Source organism: Myotis lucifugus, unplaced genomic scaffold, assembly GCF_000147115.1.
Source record: "Myotis lucifugus unplaced genomic scaffold, Myoluc2.0 scaffold_0, whole genome shotgun sequence".
NCBI classification, from domain to species: Eukaryota; Metazoa; Chordata; class Mammalia; order Chiroptera; family Vespertilionidae; genus Myotis; species Myotis lucifugus.
This window is the reverse complement of record NW_005871048.1, coordinates 36,906,141-36,926,558: the sequence shown is the minus strand read 5'-3', so window position 1 is coordinate 36,926,558 and position 20,418 is coordinate 36,906,141. Positions and strand designations below refer to the sequence as shown.

Below are 20,418 nucleotides of genomic sequence, written 5' to 3'. Positions count from 1 at the left end.
TCTTTTTTTTTTTATCCTGGGCAGCTTTAGCTCTGAGGCTCGCTGCTGAAAACATGGATACCAATGTTTCGGTCCGCCTGGCTTTCAGTCCGGCTGATTTCTGGGGTTTTATTTAGCTTCTTATTTGCAATATAGTACATAGTTGCTTAGACTTGCAGCTGAGAGGCCGGCAAGTGAGGCGGGGAACGTTGGAGTCCGCAGCAAGCAAGCCCCATGCTCGCTTCAGTGCATGGCTGCCGGCCGCCATCTTGGCTGACAGTTAATTTGTATATACTCCCTGATTAGCCAATGAAAAGGGTAGCGGTCGTACGCTAATTACCATGTTTCTCTTTTATTAGTGTAGATAATTTCAGATAAGTTGGTATTAAATGAGATGAAACTTTATTGAAATAGAAAGGTGGAGAGGACTAGAAAATAAACAGGTTAAAAATACTACATACAGTATGATTTCTATCTTGATTTAAAATATATATATGTATAGACATACATATATGATAATATATGTATATTTATGCAGAAAAAAGATCTGGAAGAAAATACATTAAGATATTGTGACAGTGAGTTCTTAGTGATGGGAATGTGATGTTTCTTTGTTTTTAGTTCTGCTAGTCTGCATTTTCTAATTTTCTATTGTGCATGTATATTCTAAAAATAAAGAATTATTTAAAATAAAAAGGTTAAAATAAATAAAAAATTAGGATATAGATACAGATTATTTTTAATAGTTAGTTCTATCAGTTAAAATTTACTATGTATAAGGCATTATGTTAGGTACTTTTATCAAGTAAATACAAATATAGACTGATATCACATTATGTACCCACAACTACAAACTAGCAATAGAGAAACATACATAGTCTTCCAATCAGCTCAGAAACATCTTGAGCTCATATCTTAGGAAAAACCAATTAACAAAACCACAAAAAAGTAAATCAAGTCCAATAGGCATACAACTATCAAACCAAGTAATATCATCAAAACTTTTTTTATATAAAGAAATAAGCAAATGCTCCATTAGCACACTCAAATATAAAGACTTGTTTACTGAACTTACATACTTTTAGCCATAAAAAGAAATCTGTGAGAATTATTTCTTAAAATTATGTTAACATACCGCTGCATTTCTGCTCTGAAGCAATGGTTTTGTAGTCCGAATTAAAAGCCTATGGTCTGGATCCATAGTATAAGGCTTCTTTCTCTTGTCAGCCTTTTCTTTCTGTTCCTCATCAGACTCATAGAAATTCTTTTCGTTGTCCTCTAGACCATCATCCTACAGGAAAGAAATCCAATCCCATGTTTAGTTCAGACTCTGAACAGCCCAAACATTGCAAAAAGAAAAATTTTAAAACTTATACAATAATGATAATATTTTGCTGTACAACAAAACTGTTGAGGTGATTTCAAAATACTTGCTACTTATATAAAGGTCTTGATTTTTCTCATATTTTATAACACAGTAACTGTCCCTTAGTGCTATTGATGATACTTCTTTTATATTATACAGGAAAACTCTAAAAATATTAAATCCCATATAAATATCCATAGCTACCCAAAGGGAAAAATCTGACAATTAGATTCTAACAAAGCCTATAATATGAGACTACCTAAAACCTGAAAACTGTTTCTATAAATTACCAGCCACTCTGTAATTGATCAATGGGTCAGAAAAAAAGAGGATAATTTTTTGAACTGCAACACATAAAGGAAATCATAATAAAGCTTGACAGGTTTACAACTAGTGATTAAGTAGGTCCCTATGTTGTCAAGAAAGACTCAGTTTGAGCTTTAGGTATATCCGTAATAGTTGATTCTGTTTTTGTCCTTTTTATTTGAAGTCTTTATTATCTTAGACAGTAAAATCAGTCTATAGGCATTTAGTCTTAAAAATAAACAAAAAAACACAAAAATAATATCTACCTGGATCAACTACTATTTAGATGTAATTTCTGTTATCAAGTTTCTGAAACTTACTTTCTACTTCTGAGAGAATGAAGTAGATATACTGTTCCCTATTTTTCTCACAAAGTACAACCGGAAACCCAAGATATTATATATAAAACAAGCATTAGAAAAAGGAAAGGCAGAGAGCAGAAGAGTGAGTAGAGACCTCAGGACCCAAAGAATAACTATAGGGAGTTCCTTAGGCTTTCATTTTTATCTCATATTTAAGACTGAGTGCTAGAGAAGCAGGTAACCCAGAAACACCAATAAGCACAGATTTGAAAAAACAAAATAAAACAAAACACTTCCAAAAGTCTGCCCTATGTTGCCAAAGGACCAAGAAAGGGACGGTCTAGCAAGAAAACAACTTTTTAATAAAATAACTGCTCTATTGCAGTCAACACTAGAGAAAATACCATGGTCCCATACCTATCCTCATCCACGAAGGATGAAAGGGAGAGAGTAGACTTCTACCCTCACCAGACTGTAATGAGATACCCCAATCATCCCACTGTGGTGGTATCAGAAAAGGACAAGACAGCACTGAGACTTTAATTCTCACCAGGAGTTAAGTGAGGCAGCCCAATGGTTCAGTGGAGACCAAGTGGGGAGCTTGGACATTCAAGCTCACCTATAAATAAGGAGGTGACCTTATCCCTCCTCACAAAGCTAATGCAAAAGGGATACTTACTGGACACTCAGAACCTGCAGCACCCAGTAGTAACAAGGACACACCACTCTGTGGTGTTAGTGGAGGATACATGTATACAGAAATGATGCACTTCTATTCCTCCCAAAGAGCTATCAGGGAAGTATTAGTGGGGAGCCAGAAATCACACATTCACTCACAGTAACAATAATAACCACAACCTCTGTGACAAACAATGGAGGCTAAGAGAAGAACCTAAACTTTACCATGAACTGGCAATAATAACAAGGTATTTACCTCAGTTTGAATAAGATCAAGAATTTCATAATACCCACAATTTCCATGTACAATCAAAAATCGCTCTTCATTCCAAGAGCCCAAAGGATCTCAAACTGGATGAAAAATGATAACCAGTAAATCCCAACATCTGAGAAGTGGGGTGCTGCTGTAATAAATACCTAAAAATGATGAAGTGGTTTTAAAACTGGGTAATGGGTAGAAGCTAGAACAATTTTGATTTGCATGTTTAAAAAAACCAAGATTGCCTTGAAGAGACTGTTGGTAGGAATATGGATGTTAAAGTTGATTCTCATGAGGTCTCAGATGGAAATGAGAAAAATATTACTAGAAACTGGAGGAAAGGCAATCCATGTTATAAGGTGGCAAAGAATTTGGCTGAACTATGTTCTAGTGTTTTGTGAAAAGTATAACTTAAACGTGATGGATTTGAATATTTAGCTGAGGAGATTTCTAAGCAAAGGGTTGAAGGGTCAGCCTGCTTTCACCTTGTTACTTACTGTAAAATGAGAAAGATAAATTGAAAAAATTTAAGCAAAAGTTAGCCAGAACTTGAAGATTTAGAAATTTCTCAGCCTATCTTTTTGGCAAAAGTCAAGAAAAAGTCTTCAGAAAAGAATGCCAAGGGTATGTCTAGAAAATCATTTGATAAAAGAGATCATGGGTACGACTCATGGATTTAATAGAGATGGAATTTTACTTGCAGAGACACTGCCAATTGGACTAAAGGGGAGAGACAGGACAAAATAAAGGAGGGCTGTCAGACTTCTGAGATTCCACAGGACAGGACTTCTGAGATTCCACAGGACAGGACAGTGTGAGGAAACAGAGAGAAGACATCTATAAGCCAAGGAGAGAGACCTCAGGAGAAATCAAATCCACAAACACCTTGATACTGGACTTGCAGCCTCTAAAATGATAAGAAATAGATTTCTGTTGATTAAGCCACCTAGACTGTGGTATTTTGTTATGGCAGCTCTAGAAAACGAATACGTACAGATATCAACAAACTATTCACCAAAGAGATATACAAATGGCAAAAAAAAAAAAATCCCACCAGAAAACATGAAAAAATAATCAACTTCATTAGCTATTAGGGAAATGCAAATGAAAACCAGAGCAAGATATCACCACACACCTATCAGAATGGCTCCATTTAAATTTTAAAAATAGTGACAAGACCAAATGATGGTGAGGACGTAGAAGAAAGTGATCACTCATACATGGCGGGTAAGAATGCAAAAGGTTACAGTCACTCTGGCAGGTTGGCAATTTCTTACAGAACTAAACCTATAATTACTGTATATCCCAGTAATTGCACTCTTGGGCATTTATCACTTGGAAATGGAAATTTATTCTCATACAAAAACCTGCACACAAAATATTCATAGCAGCTTTATTCTTATTAGCCAAAATGGAAACAACCCAGATGTCCTTCAATGGATGAATGGTTAAACAATTGGTTAAACATCTATGCCATGGAATACCACTCATAAATAAAAAAACGTATTACTGATACACACAACTCTGATTAACCTCCAGAGAAGTATGCTGAAAGAAAAAAATTAATCCTAAAAAGTTACATATAATTCCATTGATATAATGTTTCTGAAATGGCAACATTATAGAGATTGAGAAACAATTAGTGGTTGCTAGGGATTAAGGGTTGCAGGGTTAAGCACAGGGAAGAAAGTGGGTTTAGTTATAAAATGGCACCATAAAGAATTCTTGTGATGGCAATGTTCTGAATCTTGACTGTATCAATATTCTGGTTGTAATTATAGTTTTCCAAGATGCTCCCATTGGAGGAAAATGAGTAATGTTATACAGATATCTCTGTATTATCCTATATAATAAAAGCCTAATATGCTAAGTGTCTGGTAGTCCAGTCATCCGTTCAACCAAAGAGTAATATGCTAATGATATGCTAAGGCCGCGCAACCGCTCACTATGATGTGCACTGACCACTAGGGGACAGACAGTCAACCAGTCAACCAGTCGCTATGACATGCACTGAGCACCAGGGGACAGACGCTCTGACCGGTAGGTTAGCTTGCTGCTGAGGTCCGGCCGATCAGGACTGAGAGAGACAGGCCAGCACACCGTGGAGTCCTCCTGCAGCTCCTCCCCTGGCTGGCCAACTTCCCGCATCCCTCCCTGGCTGGCCAACCTCCCGCATCCCTCCCCAGCCCTGTGCACCAGTGGGGTCCCTCAGCCTGGCCTGTGCTCTCTCGCAATCCAGGACCCATCAGGGGATGTTGGAGAGCCAGTTTTGGCCAGATCCTGCAGACCCCACTGGTGCACGAATTTGTACACCGGGCCTCTAGTTTCTTATAACTATATATAAATCTACAGTTATCTAAAATAAAAAGTTTTAATAAATAAAACTAAGGGAAAAATTAGTAAATCACATAAAATCTATTTGTACATATTTATTATTATAACAATAAAAGAAATTATCTAAGCCCTGGCCTGGTGACTCAGTTGGTTGGAGCATTGTCCTGTATAACAAAATTCCCAGTCAGGGCACATTCCTAGGTTGTGGATTCAGTCCCCGGTTGGGGTGCTTACGGAGGCGACCAATCGATGTTTCTCTCTCACAGTGATGTTTCTCTCTTTCTCTCTCTCTCCCTCTCTCTCTCTCTCTCCTTTCCTCACTCTTAAAAAAATCAATGAAAACATATCCTTGCATAAGGATTAAAAAAAAAAAGAAATTATCTAAAATGTCATACTTTAGTTTGCTTGTTGTTGGTTGCTGGTTTTTTTAATATTACGTTGTATGAGTTCTTTATATATTTTGGATAGCCCTTTTATCACATGTATATTTGTAAATATCTTCTCCCATTCAGTAGGTTAGGGCTTCAATGAATAGGTTTCAGGAGACACAAACATTCAGTTCATATATACCACAGCAATATATTGGTAGAACATCTGACACTGGGTTAGATGTCCCTGACAAGACCACAGTAGGTAGGTGATGAGCATGATCACAATCACTTAGTTAAAATAGCTATTCAATATGAATAGCATACCTTATGAGAGAAATACATTCAGTAGAAAAATGTCATATGTAATAAAAATTTAAATGTAGTATTTTTTGCAAAGAAAAATGAAAGGAAAAATCTCTTTCCCCCCAAATTGGGTCTACATAAAAAAAAACCACCCAAGGATATGAATACTGGCTTGGAGACTCTTTTTCCTTCTGTGAGGTAACTGCTATGCTCTTCACTTTACATGTTTTATACCATAGCCCAGTGACCACTATACCACACAGGTAGAAGTGTGGGTTTGAGGACCATTGAACACTGAATCTCCCTCAATACATCACAATTACAGAAACACCTGTGCCCAGTAACTTTGTGTTGAGCCACTATGAAAATTCAGTGTTCAATTGCCCACAACACTCCTCATTTCTTATGACTATATGTTCAGCTCCAGAATATAAAAAAACACGTTTTCTGAATGCAGGAGTTTTCAATTTTTTGTAACTGAGAAATCTGGATGAGCTACAAAAGGCATTTTTCCAAATTTCTCTGAAATAAAATATACTCATGTTGAATTTAGGCCTAAAGGTTCCAAGGCATCAGAAAAAAGGGTCCCAATTATATGAAAACTAACTAATCTCTATCTAAAGATGGAAAATAATTGCTTTTTGTTAAGCAGAAGGCATTTTACAGTGGTTCTCATTCAATCAGAGTTTTAACTTTATGAGTTATACCTCATGAACTTACAGTTTCAGCCCGCACTAATGGAATAGCTTGATTGTATTAACTCTTTGATTTTAGGAGCCAACAACATAAGTTAAAAAAAAATCCAATAAAAAATAAATAGATCCTGAGGCATAGAAGCATGGAACAGATTGTGGAATCTCAGAGGGAAGGTGGAGGTGGGTGGGTGGGAAGAGATCAACCAAAGGACTTGCATGCATATATGCATAACCCATGGACACAGACAATAGGTTGAAGGCCTGGGGGGGAGGGGGAGTAAGGGGCACAGTTAATGGGGGTGGAGGGGAATGAGACATATAATACTTTCAACAACAAAAATTTAATTTAAAAAAATGTACACAATGGCAATAGTCTCATTAAAAGTATCAACCAAAGACTTGTATGCATGCATATAAGCATAACCAATGGACACAAAACACTGGGGGGTAGGGGAGGCTGGGAGAAGGCCAAGGGGGAAAAAAAGGAGACAAATGTACTACTCTTTGTAATATTTTAAGCAATAAAAAAATACTCAGAAAAAATAAATAAATAAATAAAATTAAAAAGTATATGAATAAAAAAGGTAATTATTTAAAATAAGAACATAAATAATAAGGAATCTTTAAAATGAATGCTTCATAACTAATGGAGGCTTCATTTCAATATCATCAGCACATGGTCCATAGTTTCACATTAAACTGTACACTGAACCCTTCATCAATAGTTGCCTGAAAGAGTGCTCAAAAACTTTTTATTCACATTGTAAAACATGATTCTACCACAACTCTTCACTATTTTGGTTTTTAAAAGTTCCACAGAATAGTAAGATTAAAAAACAGTCCACTAGCAAGAAACAAAGCAAAATTTACAAAAAAAAAAAAAAATTAACCCATAAAATAAAATTCAACAAAAAAAGTCATCTCTAACACTTAGATCCTTTAAAACAGGACTTAAATGTGAAGTTTTGAACTCTTTCCCAAAGTGCCTTTGTATTTTCAAAAAACTGCTAATCAAGAACTATGTACAATATATGAATTTTGTGTTCTGATGAGTTCATATTTTATAACTATCCCTAAAAAACTTAAGAAACTTATTTTAAAAATACTTTAAACAAAATTCTAAACATGGAACTTTCTTACACCTACAAAGGGTTTTATCATTGAAGCACTAATACATTGAGAGAAATAAATGTAGATGAATCACTCCAAATTTCAAAAGGCACACATACTGCCACCAGAAATATATTTTGGGTTCATATGCAAAAAGAACTGTGAAGTTATACAGTTTTAAGTTCCAAATTAATAAAGTATTTTGATATTTCTCGCAAAACTGTCATCTCCTTGAGAAAGTTCAACTTTAATGAGATAGATTAATAAAATTAGAAACATTCCTGTCAGACCCAATGCCGGAGTTTTATTTCAGTTTATAATTAATGCCACTAAAAGCTTGTTTTTTTAATCACTTTTAAAATTTACTTGATGTTTTATAGCACTTTTTAAAGTCCATTACTTCTACAAAAACAACTTTAGTCTTAGAGATTTATACTTATGCTTCAAGTATTCTCCCATAATAGCCTGAATGACACAAAGAAAATATTAAAGTAATTTTATGTCCTTGAAAATTATACAAACTTGACCTAGAATAAAAAAACAACCCACTAGGACTGCAAAGAGTAAGGTAAATTTAAGAAAATAAAAATGCAAATATGCATTTTAGCAGTCTCTTGAATTTATTAACCTAAAAGGTTTAATTTCCATTTTCCTGCATCAGCTTTATTTATAAAATGTCGTGCCCTATAAATACGCTGTTATTTTCTATAGTCAAGCACCCTCTTAACAAATCTTCTCATTAATATGTAAATTTAAAGTCAATCGGTCTTCTCCCTGACAGTCCCATGAATTCCTAGTGCTCTGTATAATCGGCTTTGACTTGGCATCCACTATTTATCATCAAAGATGTCAGTTAGAAAAATTATAGAAAATGCACTGCAATTGATATGACTGAAATCTACTTTGTCAACACTTAATTGTTCCTCAATTCATACATTTACATATAAACAGCCTAAATACTGATCTATAATGATGCAAATAAACTAAATTAAAAATCTCTTTTGCCTCTGAAGAAGCCTATTTGTATATGATGTGTTCATTTGAGAACTTACTGACAAATGCATGTACATCAGCTCATCTCAAAAAGTATTTCCACTAATTTTTAATTCCTCAAAAAAGAATTGTGCTACCTTTCAAGCCCATAAACACAATTCTTTTAAACACTGTTTTAAAGAATTCAATGAGAAATATTACCTCTATTTGTGAAAAGCAAATTTAATTATGGTTGTTAGCTAATTGCGATCTGAGTATTATGGATTGGGGACTTCAATATTAGCTTTGACTGGAACATAATAAGCAAACACATAGAAACTTATTAAAGTAAACAAAGGGATATTCTTAAGCAGTTCTTTACTTCATGGTATGCTTTTTACATGAGAAGTGAAAAATGAGAGCAGATATAAATCCCAAATACTTCTTAGTTCCTTCCAGGTATGATCAATCATTGCTTTATAATTCAGTTTGCCAACTTTTAAAGTTAAAATCACCATATGGAGTCCTTAAAAGTTGGATGCAACTTAAAGTCTAGGCCAAAAAGTCTTCAAGTCTAAAAGTGGTTGGCCTGCTCACTCAAAAGTTTCTCTATAAAACAGAACTGTAACTAGGCACAGAAAGTCTGAGATGGGTTAAGTGAAAGAGTGAGCATAAACATGGTCTAAATCAGTGTTTCTCAACCTGTGGGTCACGACCATCGGAAAACACATATAGCATATCAGATATTTACATTACGATTAATAACAGTAGCAAAATTACAGTTATGAAGTAGCAACAAAAATAATTTTATGGTTGGGCGTCACCACATGAGGAACTGTATTAAAGGGTCGTGGCATTAGGAAGGTTGAGAACCACTGGAAATGATGATAATCCATTTGAACTTTATTTTTGTACGATGTATTTGTACTAAAAATCTAACATCTTTGACAATCAATACATACATGTATTGATTTCAGAGAGGAAGGGAGAGGGAGAGATAAAAACATCAATGATGAGAGAGAATCATCAATCCACTGCCTCCTTGCATGCTCCACACTGGGGATTGAGCCAGCAACCGAGGGTATGTGCCCTGACCGGGAATCGAACCTTGACCTCCTGGTTCATAGATTGACACTCAACTACTGAATCACAATGGCTGGGCAACAACCCCTTACTTTTAATGATACCATAAAGGATGACCTTTCAAATCTTTTCCACTGGTAATAAACAAAACATATGTGTATCCAAAGAGATACAAGCCTGTTATCTTGATTATTTGTGGGTGAACTGGTATCATTTTAAATTAATAAAGTGAAATGTGTTATCTAAAGTAAAATTTATAACCACTAGAACAAATGAAGTTAAATGGTTGCCAGTAATTGGCTCTAAAGGGTCTACCAAGATGTTATGAAAAGGATGCCACTTATTTCACAATGTTCTTGAATTGCTTCTATGTTTTTAAGAATATATACAATTATATAGTGGGGCCTTGACTTACGAGTTTAATTCATTCCGAGACCGAGCTCGTTAAGGAGCTCGTTAACTCAAATTACTCTGTCAACTCAATGCAAAAAATCGGCCAAGAGACAGCTGGTATCTCAAAAAACTCGTTAGTCGGGACACTCGTAAGTCAAGGCCCCACTGTAGTTAGCTAAACCCTTACTCTTCTATTTTACTGGGGGTTTTTCTTTTCTTTTAGCCCAGGAATCTTTCTAAAGGAAATTATATGCAAAGCTGCATTTGAAAGGCAGGCAAAGGCGAAGCCTGCTCGGTTTGGAACAGTCTAGAGACTCTAGAGCAACACCCCCTTGGTTGGTCCAGTGGCAGTACCACAGCATCCTAGGGCAGAGGAGCACACCTGAAAACTACTGAATTAGTCCATTAACCACATAATTTAGAATAAAGCCTAGGTCAAATTGCAAATAAGTGGCAAAGATAAGAAATTATTTAGCCCAATTCCAGTGTACCAGGATAATGACCAGAGTTTCATCTCATGTTTGTAATAATACTAGTAACTAAGGTTCACAGCATTAACATGTAAAAATAAAGAATGCATATAGTACCAATTTCTTAAATTATCTGTCAAAAGAATAAATATATATGTAGTATAAAAGTTAACTTCTTTGTTTGGCAAATAGCTTCAAACATAAATTTTATCTAAAATGAAATTAAATTCAAGAAACATAAATAGACAAACTACAAAGACATATTTTTAGGAGATATGGTAAAGAATGTATATATTTTAACTCCAGTTTTTACATAGTGACAAAGCAAAGGATCATTTGCATAAAGCTACTAAAAGTAATTTGATGCTGACAGGAAAGTACAATAAAAAGTTTTATTAAATAGTGACAGTGGCTAGGTAAGAAAATTACCTATAAAACAGGGAAAAAAATCTGAATAGCAATCTGGAAAAGTGCTGGCTGAAATTAAACAACTAGCTATTAGCAACAAAAATCTCTTGTCAAAGTCACCATTTACATTAAAGGGCCAAGACATTTACAGCATGGACATGTTGCTTAATCCAGCACAAATGCCATCAAAAGTTTACTTTGCTAAATGATAAAATTAACTTTATAAAATAAATGCACAGATGGTTAGTAAAACTGCATCAATTTAAGAGCCCTATGTGACATGACTTTTATATATGGATAATTCAAAATATACTTCAATTTTTAAGCAGGATAAGCTAAAGTTTTATACACTATGCCATTAAATATATATCATCTAATGACAAAACAATGACCAATTATCCCTGCATTTATATCGGTTTCCTGCTTTCTAAAAGAACATGAGAAAAACAAGATCTCCTTAAATACACAGATTTCTATAACTTACTACTCTTAATTTTCATACACATTTTTAAAGTGCATCCACTTTCTTAGTATATTTTGTAAGTGGAAGATTACCCAACACTTACCTCTTTCCAAGGACTGACAAACTGAGTACGAGCATATCGAGTCAGCATGTGGATTATGACAACCTGTCCCCATTCTTCTACATCAACTAGTAAATTACATAGCTTGCGGTAATTCTTGTGAATCAAATCTATTCTATCTGGGCATACTTCTTCAAAAGCCATCACAACACTGCCAGCTACCAGCTGGAATAGAAAAAAATAGTAACTCATTAAAAAAAAAAAAGATTTCCCACCGTCAAAGATTCTACTCAGGCATTACAGAGGCGCAATCAGTATTATGACAATCAATGTTTAAAATATTCAGTTACTCAATAATAAATGATTACACATGTTTAAATAACAAATTTTAAAGTGTCACTCCCTAAAAGAATAATTTTAAGAGTTGTAACATGTCTACAAAACTAATAATTTTCTGAAATATTAGTATTAGAAATTGGGGTAATTTTTTATTTCATGAGGTTAAACTTCTACAAATTGTTCACATATGGATTAAATATAATCATCATGCACATTTTTTCATTTTTAAAGCTAACCTAAATTATAATCTAAAGATTCATTATTTAGTACATGACAATATTCAGAAAAAGAATCAAGACAATAACCATGACCACATATCAGTTTACAATGAGAATGACAATAATTTCACAATGAATGTATCTTAAAATGTGAATGAGAAACTCATAAATGTTTTTGAAACAAAAGCACTTTCATATCTTACACATTTTAATCCACCTGTTTTACCAATATAGTTTACTTACAAAGAAAATGCAGGCTAAAATTTTAGTACAGTTTTATCACTTATGTGCTTAAATTGAAATAATGTATTACCAACAAAAGGCAGCTTTCTCTAAGACCAATTAATGAACCATAAATGCTGTTTTTGGAATTCTTATGCTTTTGCAAAGTGGTGAAATGAAGACTTCTTTGGTATAAAAATACAAGCTGAGCAAAATATATGATACACAAATACTTCTATACATGTACCAGATATATATATATATATATATATATATATATATATATATATAGTTAGCCAACAATATAAAACAACTTGAAAAAATAAATTAATATCATATTCTTTCTGAACACTAGGGATCTTCATTTTAGTGTCTAAAATTTCCCCAATGACTTACAATACACAATTAAGTAGAAATATAACTTACTGAAGTAATATACTGAAACGGTACTTTTTGAAAAATATTAGATACAATGATATTCATATTTTTAATGTTTGTCCCTCTACTTGGCTGACATTTAGTTTATTAATATGCAACCAACAATACAATTGAAAGAAAACAGCTCAGAATATAGACTTGCTATTATGCTAAACAAGTTTCCAGTCCTGTGGGGATTTTATGAATTACCAATCAGTATAAACGTGAAGCTGCATTTATTGACTCCAGCCCTGCCCATGTACTGGCGCCTGCTGGTCTCAGCATGTATGCACCTCAATTGAAAAAGCAAAGAATTGACTATTTGTGTGAACTATATAAAACTGTATTACACATATAATTTTCTATTTGCTATTGATATGGAAAGGAAGTTAAGTTAGTGTTTTCAACTTTACATTTTGATGTCTTTTTCATAAATTGCTCTTTAAAAATTATATTCTGTGATAATCATATTTCAAAAGGACAGAATTAATATTTTAAAATCTCTTAAAGCAAATAAGTTTATAGCATCAAACTATAGAATGACTTAGCAATTGTGAAATATATCTATTATATATGTTTCATACATAAGCATATATGTATCAATTGGTAAAAGGTGTTCAAGTACAAAAATAAATAATACCACTTAGAATAAAATAATCCATGGAATTGAAATAATAATTCAACCAACTTTAAATTTAAGAACTGTGTAAAATCAATTTATTTTGCCTAAGCCTAGATGTTGTTGTTTTTTTTTTCAAATTGTTTGGTAGATACCAAATAACTAAAAGAAAAATCAGCTACCACATGGTATTAAATCTATTAAACCAAGAGCTATAGACACAAAATAATTCTTAAGTACTAACAAAGAAGATGAAAAATGAAAGAAAATAATTACTTAAGTACAAATAAAGTTTAAGGAAACAGATAAATAATTAGGAAGGATGTAAAAAAAATACCTTTGCAAAATAAAACTGGCTATCTTAGATATTTCATTGTATAGTTTTAACAAACTTACCCTAGGTTAAAACACTGCCAGAAGAATTGATAATTAGGGTCTGTTAAATGTTCAATACTCTATAAAACTCCCAGAATTAAAATAAAATGATCTACTCAGATTTTAAAACCAAAAATATTAGTTTCCCAAAAAAAGACAGTTAATTTCTATCCCACTGTGTCAATAGTAGCTGTTTATATAAGGAGAAAAATAAATCACTCCAACAAAACTAGCAATGAGCTCATCAAATTCAAATGCAGTTTTCCATTTATGTATTTTTTATATTAAAGCAATAAACATGGTTCATTTATCTTCCCTTGGTTGCCACGTTTTTCTGTGCTGTTGCTATGAACTTCAGCCATTAGCTGTGCTCCAAGGTAAACTACATGAACCATCAACAAAAGTGACACCCCATCTATGGAGTTCATATTTTCTCCAGATTATCTATGCTAGTTGACAAGCTGGTAATGAAAAAAATCACACTAAGCAAATGGTTCCACTAATAACAATAAATTTTCTATAAAATTATGAAGGGTACAAAACGTTTCCTTGCATCTATTTTGTCATGAATTCTAATTAACGTTGCAAAAACCTGAGAGTGCTGGGTCATCACAAGAAGTGCATCAAGGTTTGATTGATAATATGGTATAAGCTGGCCAATGCTGCCAAGATTTTCTTCTCTTAAATTAATGGCCATCCAACCTGCCCTAATCATACAGCCCAAATGATATTCCCCTTCTTATTTCAATTTTCTTGAGGCATGGAAAATGGGAAAGATCCGTCATTTATCTTCTAATAGCTGGATAATAGATCTATCACAACAAAACATCTGCACAAACTCAGAGGTGTGGGGGTTTTTTTTGCCCACAACAGTGAGGCTTTTACCAACATTAAATCAATAACTTAGAAAATGGTGTCTTATCCTCACAGCTTAGTTATGAACTAACAATATACTCATTAAACATCATTTTGTAGCTAAATTAAGTAGTGGAAACTTTCTCATGATAAAAATAAACAACTCAGTTTTTCAGTAGCCATGGTTCAAATTTATTTTCCTAAGTAACTCTCTTTTCTATTAGAAAGTTAAATGCCATCAAAAGAATTCCTTTAAAATTAACCTAAAAGGAAAAACAAATAAGTACCAGCCTGCTTTTGAGGTGTACTAAATAAGAGACACTGTCCGCTGCTATGCTTAACTTGCTCAACAAATATGGATTTCTGCATGAAAAAAGTGTTACAAATTTAAAAAATGAATTTATAACTGAAAATCAGGAAAGGTTTATAGTAAAGAAGTGTTCAGGATATTTTAAATAGAGAAAATAGGATGAAAATGGTAAATGTAGGAATATAAAATAAAGAAATTATATAAAGAAAATTTGTAACGATTGATTGGGGAATATAGATAAAATATTCCCTTTTAATTTCATTGACTGTAGTTATGAGGTTTCTAGTATAGTTTTTAAAAATTTACAGATTATTCAAACAACAGTTAGGTAAGTAACACTAACATGTTCTTCCAGTTATATTACCATAACTATATTCCTAAACCCAAAGTGATTTATTTTTAGGAAAGAATTAGTCATATGACAAATATTGGTCTTTCTCTAGTAAAAGGGAAAAGCCAATCTATTATATTTTAATATGTATATATTCCACCTTTCCTTAAAGTGAGAATTATAGAACTAGTTCTCTTTGAGACTTATCTCAATTGTAAGAAAATCTTCTTAGGCTAAAATAAGCAACAGCCCGGCTGACGTGGCTCAGTGGTTGAGTGTTGACCTCTGAACCAGGAGGTTACGGTTCAATTCCCAGTCAAGGCACATGCCTAGGTTGCAGGCTCAACCCCCCAGTGGGGGGCGTGAAGGAGGCAGCTGATCAATGATTCTCTTTCATCACAGATGTTTCTCTCTCTCCCTCTCCCTTCCTCTCTGAAATCAATAAAAATATATATTTTTTTAAAAATCAACAGAGGTTAAATGAAGAAAACTTTTTAAATATATTAAAACCTTTCAAGTTTATACTTATCAGCAGCAACAGCAATGTCATCATAATAATGATCCCAAGAAGCTCTGCTGATAACGAAGACATTCTTTTTCACAATGTGGAAATAAGTTGGACCTGTTTTATTTAATTGGGAAATTTTTAAGCAAACATGGTTTAGAATTCTTACTGATTTTTTTTAAATCCTCACCCAAGAATATTTTTTCCACTGATTTCCAGAGAGAGTGGAAGGGAGAGAAGAGGGGGAAAGAGAGAGGGAAAAAAAAGCAGCATCGATGCATCAATTAGTTGCCTGCTCCATGCATCCCTACTGGGGTTGAAGGACCTGCAACCCACGTAACATGCCCTGGGCTGGGAATCAGACCCACAACCCTATGGTTTGTGGGCTGATGTCTAACCACTGAACAAAACCAGCCAGGGCAGAATTCTTATTGATTTTAAATGTCAATGCTGACATTATTAATTTGGGGGAAAGAAGAAATATAGCTGTCTTCCTTCAATGAAGTATTACATGCAACAAGCAAAAGTAGTAACAAAGATAAGATCCATAAATATCTGTATAGATCTCAGAATATTTTCATTCTATCTATAAGAGATTATAATCATACAAAGGAAAAAAATAAGAAGACATTCTCAAAACTAATTTAAATACTACTAAAACCTGGGTAGATCTGAATTTTCCATTCCAAACCCAGAAAAACTAAAGATGTAAACCTATGTCCTAAGTATAATAAAAACTCAGAGAATCTCCAAACTTCAAATTTCATGTAAGTAGAAAAGTCAATCCCAGAGAGTTATCTTTCATGCTTATGTCACAAAACTTCACAGAGACCTATGTCAGTCTGATAAAATTGCCCAGAACAAAGCAGACAGGAGTTGGTGGTAGGTATAATAGCAACAGCAGAGAGAGAAACCTAAGTGTGAAAATACTGCAAATGATTCCTGGTAGATCAAAGCAGATTATGAGGAAGGATGCTTTACAGACTCGAGGAAAAGGAGCACCTTAGGAACTGAAAGGTGACAGAAAAAAAAAAGGAAAAAATTCAGGCTCCTAGAAGTAAAAAATAATAATAATCAAAATAATCTTAGGACATATATCCCTTTCCATGGATGCCCTTCCTATAAAAAAGCAAAAACAAAACAAAAAAAGCCACCTAATTTTTTTTAAAAAACATACTTTGCTATTCTGCTATTCCGCTATTCTGACAGAGAGTGCTCTTATACTAGAAATTTTGCAAAGTTCCTCAAACTCACATCACCAACCCTATTAAAAAAAAAGATGCAAGTAATGTGTAAGTACTAAAAACAGAAAATCAAAACAATTCAACTGATGAAAATTACCCACAAAATAATCAATGATGAAGCAAAAGAAAACTAACACAACACTCCAAATGAATAAGCACCCTCACAGCAGCATTTGGAGAATGGAAAAATTACATGAAACAGAAATTCAAAAACAGAGAACAGAAATGAACAAGAGACATCAGAAATAAAGCCGGAGTTGATTGAAAACAGGTAAGAAACAGAAAAAAAATCAGACATGATGATTAAATTGCAAAGTGCCCGACATTAAGAAATGTGGCTCACACTATCCACAATATATTTAGTTATTAGCTCTGTTCCAGAATTAAGGGAAAGTGTTGTTTCAGAATTGCTAATGTACCTCTGTGGGGAGTAGTAAGACGGAGACAACTGAGTTAAGCAGTGGTGTAGAGTTGCATTTTATCTTGGTCTTACTTTTATGCTATTATAAATTGAAATTGCTTTATCACTATATAATTGAACTTGCTATATTGGCATATAAGAAAGCTATTGATTTTCTGTATGGTAATTCTATAACCTGCTTTTCTATGAACTCTTTTTTTGTTTGATTTAGTTTTGTTCTTCATTCTTCATGGTTTATTCTAGAAAATGAATATCATCAGCAAAGAGAAGTTGTTGTACTTCCTTTTTTCTAATTCCTATGACTAATTTTTCTTGTATAATTATATTGGCTTATACCTTTAGTACAATTTTTATTAGTAGTGGAGAAGGTGGGTATCCTTGCCTTGTGTCAATCTTAAGGAAATGCCTATAATATGTCTGCATTAAGTAACATGTTGACCCTGAGGATTTTCTGTTATCTTTGAAATATATTTATTTATTAAGCAAAACTATACATGTTTATCTCTTACATTATACCAAATATTATAAAAGAAATACATTGAAGATTCCTGCTACATCACAGGTTAAAAGAAATTTGCTGGATGGCCTAGGAATAAAATCTCCAAGTATAATCTCATGTATAATACAATATTTTTAAAAATATATATTAAAACCTCATTAAAGGAATTAAAATGTTCAACAGAACATATTCACTTAATATAAAAACAAAGCAGTAAAGAAGGAATGAAGAACCAAAAACAAGTAAAATAGCTTTAAATTCAACTCTATCAATAATAACATTAAATGTGAATGGATTAAGTAATCTAAGCAAAAGGCACATATTCAAAACTGGATTAAAAAACAAAATCCAACTATATGCTGTCTACAGGAGATACACATTAAATTAAAAAATACCAACAGGTTGACAGTAAAAGCAAGGAAAAAGATATATCATGTAAACAGCTACCATAAAAAAGCTGGAGTGGCTGTACTTATAAAGGACAAGATAGACTTTAAAACAAAAAGTATTACTAGAGATAAAAGGACATTTTATAATGACAAAAGGAAGAAAAAACAATTATAAACATAGATGCACCAAACATCAGAGCTCCTAAATATATGAAGTAGATACTGACAGAATTAAAAAAAGAAATAGATAGTTCTACAATAATACCAGTAGACTTCAATACTCCAATTTCAATAATGGGTAAAACTACCAGGCAGAAAATCAAACAAAGAAACAGAAGACTTGAACAATACTATAAATTAATTAGGCCTAACAGACATAAAACACTTGAACATAAAACATTCCACCCAACAACAGAATACACATTCTTCTCAAGTGCAAATTGAATATTCTCCATGATAAATCATACACTACACCAATCAACAATAGCTATAAGGGGCTAGTGGCTACTGTATTTGGATAGCTGCTGCTATTATCCTAAAATGAGCTGGCAGACTTTTCCTCAATAGTAGAGCCATATAGGTGGGTACAGAGGCCTCCATCAAAAAAACCATTATATCAGCTCCTCCAGAGGTCTGCTCACAGAATCCATGGTTCATCACTATTCCTAGATCTCATTATCACTACACACAGAGAATGGGAGTGAAGAAGAAAGAAGGCAGGATTATGTACATTCATAAAAGATGACTCATATTAGCCAGTAAGATCATTCTTACCAGTCAATAAAAGTCTTGTACATATGAAAATGTTCAGTATTTTTTTAAAAATTCTAATACTGAAACACACTTTTCTAATTTTTCAGTATCTCTAATACTTTTTAAAACTTTATTTTAAAATAATTATTTGTTCCCAGGTGATTCAGCCTTTAAAAACTCTAATAAATCATTGCTTAAAATAAAAACTTTGGCACTAAAAGCAGTCAACAATTTAGCCACAGATTAAAGAAAACATTTTTTATCAACTTGCTCTTCTTCAGATTCTGATGAAGAAACATGTAACAAATGAAAATTATGTTTTTTTTAATCTTTATTGTTAAAAGTATTACATATGTCTCCTTTTCCCTCCATTGACCCCTTCTAGCCCACCCCAGGCCTTCACCACCGTATTGTTAAAAAAAATAATTTTAAATGCAATCCTTCCCTTTATATGAATACTTTTATTCTTCAAAGATTGTAATGTTCTACTTTTATACCATTCAAAAATCAATAAGAATAATTACATCAAATATACAACAGTAAAATGATACTGTGTAAGTAAAATATAATTGTACTCGAATATAAGAATATATTACTTACTGTGCTTTTATCCTTCAAAAGTTTTTCAATAACTTCAATTAACATTTCCTTCTGCTCTGGATCAAGGCTAAAACATAAAGAGAAAAGAACATACATTAAAATTTTTCCTTTAATTCTAACTTTACACTTGGAGTGCGGGAAACGAGTTAAGTCGGCTCGCGTGAATTGCGCGTACTCCGCGGGAGCCGTCTTTAACTCGGTTCATATAGATTTGCGGTGGAGTGCGGGAAACGTGTAAACTCGGGCCGATTGTAACTGCGTATTACCAAATATTTGTTTGTAATCCACCCTTTTGGTGGATGGAACAAAACCAAAAGACAGAGCCATCTTATATTTTGGCGGGAAATTCACCCGCACTCCAAGTGTTTATATGAAGCTACCCATTTCAAAAATATTGAGAAACATTTAAAGAGGGAGAGGAAAGCAAGAATTATGTAAAGATAAGAAGAAATAGAAAATGAATTTAATGTAAAATGGGATGCTTTTTCTTCCAAATGTGACCTATTCTTTCTTTCTAAAGTTGCTCATATTAATTAAACTCAGATACCAATACCATTAAGAAAGTATTTAAAGAACAAGTTCACCCTAGACGGTTTGGCTCAGTGGATAGAGCATCAGCCTGCGGACTGAAGGGTCCCAGGTTCGATTCCTGCCAAGGGCACATGCCTGGGTTGCGGGCTCGATCCCCAGTAGGGTGCATGCAGGAGGTAGCCGATCAAGGATTCTCTCTCATCATTGATGTTTCTCTCTCTCCCCTCTCCCTTCCTC

General features: G+C 33.5%; 1 protein-coding gene across 6 annotated transcripts in view; it reads right to left on the bottom strand.

Moving 5' to 3' along the window:
- Window positions 1–20,418, bottom strand: part of AP3B1 (adaptor related protein complex 3 beta 1 subunit) — a 193,205-nt gene that overhangs the window by 133,776 nt on the left and 39,011 nt on the right. For all 6 annotated transcript variants that reach the window (XM_006081292.3, XM_023750477.1, XM_023750479.1 and 3 more), the window contains 3 exons: window positions 19,651–19,717; window positions 11,596–11,778; window positions 1,115–1,270 (listed from right to left, as the gene is read on the bottom strand). In XM_006081292.3, the coding sequence (XP_006081354.1) occupies window positions 1,115–1,270; window positions 11,596–11,778; window positions 19,651–19,717 (406 nt within the window). The remainder of the gene's footprint in view (window positions 1–1,114; window positions 1,271–11,595; window positions 11,779–19,650; window positions 19,718–20,418) is intronic.